This window comes from Patagioenas fasciata, chromosome 8 (genome assembly GCF_037038585.1).
Source record: "Patagioenas fasciata isolate bPatFas1 chromosome 8, bPatFas1.hap1, whole genome shotgun sequence".
Lineage (NCBI taxonomy): Eukaryota > Metazoa > Chordata > Aves > Columbiformes > Columbidae > Patagioenas > Patagioenas fasciata.
The window spans coordinates 36,724,037-36,730,036 of NC_092527.1; the positions used below are offsets into that span (position 1 = coordinate 36,724,037).

At 46.5% G+C, this 6,000-nt stretch overlaps 1 protein-coding gene across 1 annotated transcript in view; it reads right to left on the bottom strand.

Moving 5' to 3' along the window:
• The window catches only part of CACUL1 (CDK2 associated cullin domain 1), a 47,771-nt gene extending 42,029 nt beyond the window's left edge, over positions 1–5,742 (bottom strand). The window contains exon 1 of the mRNA XM_065843869.2: positions 5,344–5,742. Within this exon, the coding sequence (XP_065699941.1) occupies positions 5,344–5,617 (274 nt within the window). The 5' untranslated portion in view covers positions 5,618–5,742. The remainder of the gene's footprint in view (positions 1–5,343) is intronic.
• Between the last annotated feature and the right edge of the window lie 258 nt (positions 5,743–6,000).

Here is a 6,000-nt window from a genome sequence, read left to right on the forward strand (position 1 = left end):
AGGAGCTTGGTAAAGTCACTTTTGGCAGTGTTATGAAGCACAATTCTAGGGAAATACAGGCAAAACTTAACAGTATCACAAGAAAAAGCATAGAGAGAACATGGAATAAACAGAGGTGTGAGAAAAGACAGTGTTTGAGCATTATCTGTAACAGCAGGAGCTACAGATTCCTGTTGTGTCTCTTTTTAGGGTATTTCATCCATCTCACAACGACTTGTTTGAGTTCTCATCGCTTACAGAGCCCAGGCTCTGGGCACATGTTCTAAGGAGCAGTTTCTACGTCGTAGCTTTAATACTTGTGCTTACACGCAGCAGCAACAACATTTGAGCATTTCCATTTCACTCTTTCCCCCAAAAACGTGGGTCTCCACAGAAGCGCTCTGTTCCACGGAAAACATTCAACCCAAGTCAGCAAAAATATTAGACCAAGTCCCGATTTCAGATTTCTATGTAAAATCACACCCACATCTGCTTTAACATATTAAATGAGTTGTGTTCGTTTGAAAGAAAACAGCCAAGCAAGAATTGGGAACACTGCAATATAATTTTTTAACAGGCTGTTGAGATGGTTTTTTGTTTGTTTTTCACAACACAGCAAAAGAAGTAGCAGCCAGGCAGGGCTGCCCATCGGAAATGCTGCACAGGTAAAGGACAAAATGCTTTTACAAACAGCCCCGGGAGACCTGCATAGGAAACACAGATGAGTAACATTCTAGAAAAGCTTCATTTTTATTCAAAAGACTCTTATAAGTATTATTCCATTTGATTTCCACACTATGGTTCTGACACTAAGCCAACCATAATATTTATAGAGTTAAGAGTCCAAATACTACGCACTGAACAGTCATTGTTTTTATTCTTCATCCGGAAAACAAATTAAAATTTTAATAACTGTCACAAGTTAGCAGTGTCCTTTTTAGCCCGGTAGCACTTAAAAAGTGCAAAGGATGAGTTAAAGTAGCACCTTTCAATGACAAACTCTTCAAGAACAACCTCAAGACCCAGAGGGAATCACACAAATCCTTCGAAAGAAAAGTCACATTGCCCTTTTAGAAACTTCTTTACTTTTACTTTCCTGTCTTTTTAGGATGTCATTCTTAAACGTTTATCTCTATATTAAGTATTCAAGATTTGAAAGGGTTTGCCCAACAGCCTCCGTTTCCAAATCGCAAGGACAGGGTGATGCTAAAAGACGACTTGCATTTCGCTGACATTTATTGAATTTCTGGGAAGTGACACGGACATTTAGCAACCAAGCTCGCCAGAATGCAGAATTTTATCCAACTACAGCAAGTTTGGGGTGGGGCTGGGAGAGAAATCAGGCTGATCAAATGGAAAGGAAGCCAGGATTTTCCAGAGAATTATAAGAGACTTCACAAGTAAAGGCTGAGAAGCAACAGCTGCTTTTCCAGGTACAGAAAAGTTCAAAAGAAAAACTGTTTAAGAAAAATGCAGCAGTGAAACCACATAAGTGAAAAAGAATATGCATGAGCTTCATACCCTAACCTAGATACTTCACAGCCAGAACTGAAACATAGGCTGCTCCTTTCTACCCAATTCTTTGATACCAACTTCAATCAGAAGAACAGCAAAAAGCACTAAGATTTAAATAAAAAAGTCCAAGAGTAGGTACACATCACTCATGAAATGGATAAAAACTTACAAACACACATAGCTCAAAAAGATGTTGCAACAGGAACAGGCATAGGATGTGAAGAATAGAAAATCATTTTTAAAAATTAAAAAATTGAGAGTGTTACTGTTGTCATTTGGACGATACAACTCGAAAAACTGCTCAAAAAGCTGACTACGTTCATCTATTAAAAACATCCTTCTTTTAAAACTATAGCTAAAAAAGCAGGGGACAGAGTAGGACTGATAACCCAACCTACTGACAAATAAGCAGACGTCAGCCTGACAATGGTCTGTCATTTATTCTGACCACAAAGAAAGCAGCTAGGCATCTTTCACCAGCTGTATTTCATCTCAGAGAGTGACATATACGAAGTTTTACTGCTTAATTAGCAATGCACCCTACAATCCTAAAATATTTTGTCAAAGTGTACAAACTCCTCCAGCAGATGCCCAAGACTGATGTTCAGACTTGCAGCTATTGCTGTGGCTCTGCACTTTGCTTTTTCTCAACCCTCAACGTGTTTACAGAACAGATTTTGTCACATCCCCTGCCTGCCAGCTCCTTGCATACATTAGCAATTTTATCAGTCTGCCCTGGAGTTGCTTTCAAGTCTATTTTTATTACGTGTTTCTCAGTCTGTGTTCAGACTGGTTGGTAAAAGTAGCGTTAAAACTTCTTCATCTGTTTGCCTACGCAGCAAAGCACAAACGCTGCGCTGAACTGCATTATGCAACAGGGTAGCCAAGGAATTTAATGGACACGCCAACGCTCCCAGCCACATGTGCCCATCCTAAATGAGACTGGGGTTAAATACAGTTATAATCACCTTGCCTACAAATGATTAAATAAAAAGTAAACACCCCAAGAGAGAAAACTTCATTTTCTTCACAATCCAGATGTACTGCAATTACTAGTACAGAAAAGTTTTCCTTAAAGTATTAAATGCCCTTATGCTTCTTTTCTCCCTTATGGCCTTTTAAAAATATTTTTCATTAATATTTTTATACATTGATAACTATGATTGAAGCTGATCAACTGCAAACAAACGTTTAGTTATAAGTTTACCAAAACATGGAACATTTTCTCAAGATGCTTCAACTGGAGAAAAACAATTAAACAAAATACACATTATTATATCTGATTTTAGTTCTCAGTCTCGTCAAAACCTCAAGGAAGGAGAACTGGATTAGGCCCTTTAGAAAGATTTTAAAGGATCTACAACCAGTGTTCTTACTCCATTATTCTGCCAGCTGAATTAGACCAAAAAAAGCCCACCAGGCACTTTGGTCTGCAGCTACAAACACGAATAAAACCAACATGTTGCACATAATTATGTACTGGAACACAAGCATCGAGATTTTTTTTTTTGGAGGAAAGAATCAGGAGGGGAAAACCTATCTGAATGCTCCAATTTATCATGGGATTGTGGGGAACCGTACGTCACCCACATTTTTGAAGGTCACCTGCAGGATAACCTAAGAATGAGTCTCTGCATCACACAGCAAGATAGTACAAGTCCTGCTCATTCAACCACCAGTTCTCCATGCAGCAGAGAACAAACAACTTTCCTGTCAAGCTTAAGAGGGACAATCAGCTTCTCTACGCATGTTCTGCAGTTGCTAAGACAGAGCAGGCAGGAGGGGATCAAACACATCATCTCCCCCTTTTCACTGTATGTTCATATCAAAAATGCCCTTTCCCACACATGAAAATTAAAGAGAGGAGATTAAAGGATCCTCTGTCAGAGCCAGGATTAGAACAGGCAGGATCCCACCTCACCTCCTGTACTTTCTCAGTCCATAATACTTCACTGGACTTGTTCTGTTCATAAAATCACTGAGGTTGGAAAAGACCCTTAAGATCGAGTCCAACTGTTAATATACATATACTGTGAAAACTATCCACTAAACAAAGGCATAGAAAAGTCCTAATGAACTTAACTCAGATAATTTTCTATTTTACAGGAATTTTAATTTTCTCTAAAACAACACTTCAGATCAGCACACAGATAGCAATGCTGGAGAAGTGAAAACAAGAACTCAAAACCCACACTCTAAGCAAAATCACACTCAGCCGCCTCTTCTCGCCCTCAGACATAAACTGCAGATCAGCTGGAAAAATCACCTTCCCTCTTGGTGAAGATCCAGCTTGAAAACCATTTTCATGCTGAAACAGAAGCAAAAAACTAAGACTCTCAATTTCTGGACTGAAAGCTCAGTTTAGCAAGGCTGGACAACATTTAATTTCAACTGACTCAAGTGTTTATGAGCCACCCCAAGGTACCTGGAGCCCTGACAAACAAGACAGGTCGAGAGCCAGAAAGCTGAGGGAGTCTGGGAGCCTCAACTTCAAAGCTGCCGGCCTTGGCAACGCGCCTGGAGCCACAAAACCCAGCCTGCCAGAGATGTGGGGATCCAGGAGCCCCATCCTGGGGCTGCTGAGCAGCTCTGAGCCGGACAGGTGAGCTAGCACTGAGAAGCAGTGGGGAAACAAAGGAAAAACAATGTGTTTCCCATCAAAATTTCATCGTGGCAGTTACACAGTTACGTTCCCAGGAATAGCTTTAACTAGCCAATCCAAATTTTCCTGCAGCCACTAGAGAAAAGGGCATATTCTGCCTGGAGGCATGACTGCTGGGAATGGAAGTTGAAATTGTCATTCATTTCAATGAATAACAGAAAGGTCTTCCCTCTCCTCAACCTCAGAAAAACAACAGAAAAATCTGCTTTTTTGGGTAAATTCTTCAGTTGTTCTCATCAGGCCTTTGCAGACACACGTCATTTCGCAGGGCTCTGCACCCACCATCATCTGCTGTCAGCAATTACAGGCGGCTTTCAGACCCACCTTGGGCTTTCTCGGGCAAAACAAGTCTTAAGGAAAATACAACCTGAGTTAAAAGCTCCAGGAAAAGCCCCGGCGGCTCCGCACAGCCCAAAGCACAACCTACACCCGCTCTCCCGCTTTTACTGCCAGACCCACCACATCACCCCATCATGACAGGAAAGATTATTTTCTCCTCCCGAGGTGCTTTAAGTCATTTTATTTCACTTCAAGAAGCCTCTCGGGCCACGACCCATGGTGAGGACCTGGCATAGGACAGACCTGAGCCTAAACCTAAGGTTAAGCCAAAGCCTGAGCCTAAGCTCCAGAAGCAAGAGAAGCAAACCCTCAGTTCAAGGAGGACAGGGAACTGCTGGAGAGAGTCCAGCACAGAGCAACGAAGATGAGGAAGGGAGTGGAGCATCTCCTGTGTGAGGAAAGGCTGAGGGAGCTGGGGCTCTTGAGCTTGGAGGAGACTGAGGCGTGACCTCATTAACGTTTACAAATATGTAAAGGGTGAGTGTCAGGAGGATGGAGCCAGGCTCTTCTCGGTGACAACCAATGATAGGACAAGGGGCAATGGGTACAAACTGGAACACAGGAGGTTCCACTTAAATGTGAGAAGAAACTTCTCCACAGTGAGGGTGACAGAGCCTGGCCCAGGCTGCCCAGGGGGGTTGTGGAGCCTCCTTCTCTGCAGACATTCAAACCCGCCTGGACACCTTCCTGTGTAACCTCAGCTGGGTGTTCCTGCTCCTGCAGGGGGACCGGACTGGATGAGCTTCCCAGGTCCCTTCCAATCCCTGACATTCCGTGGTTTTGCGAAGCGAGGCAGCCCAGCCTGAGGACGGCCAGAGGTCCCGACCCCCCCGTCCCCGGTCACTCACGGAACTTGGAGGTCGAGGCGTTGATGTTGATGGCGGCGGCGATGGCTCCGGCTCCCCCCTTCCCCGGGCCGCCCCCCGCCTCGCAGCCCCGCAATACGCCGTTGTGCTCGGGCAGCTCCGGGGCGGCGGCGGCGGGGCCGTGCGGGAGGCGGCCCCCGGCCGGGCCCAGCAGGTGCCGCCCGTAGCCGCCGGCGCCCCAGTTGTTGTGGTTCTGGTCGTCCATCATGGCCTCGCAGCCGCCGCTGCCCTCCTCCTCCATGCTCTCCTCCTCCATGGCGGCTGCCTGGCGGGGAGCGGGGCGGGGAATCACCGTCCGCCGCCCATGGGGCCGCTCTGGGCCCGGCGGGGCTCCCGGCGGCTCCGCTCCGGGCACGGCCCGGCCGCCAGCCAGCCTCCGGCCGCGCGGCGCGACACTTTGCGGCGGAGCGGAACACGGCGGGCGGGCCGGGCGGCCGGCACCGCGGGGCATGCTGGGGAGTGTAGTCCTACGGGGCCGAGCCGCCATTGGCTGCGTTGCCGGGAGGAGGCGGGGCTGGCGGCGGGCCTCCCGCGGTGCATTGTGGGACGGTGGCGGGGCGGGGGTCGCGACCCGTCGGGCGTGGGGCGCTCCGGTCCCTTTCCTCCAGCACCCCGTGGTTAATTTCAGCCTGGGAGGGG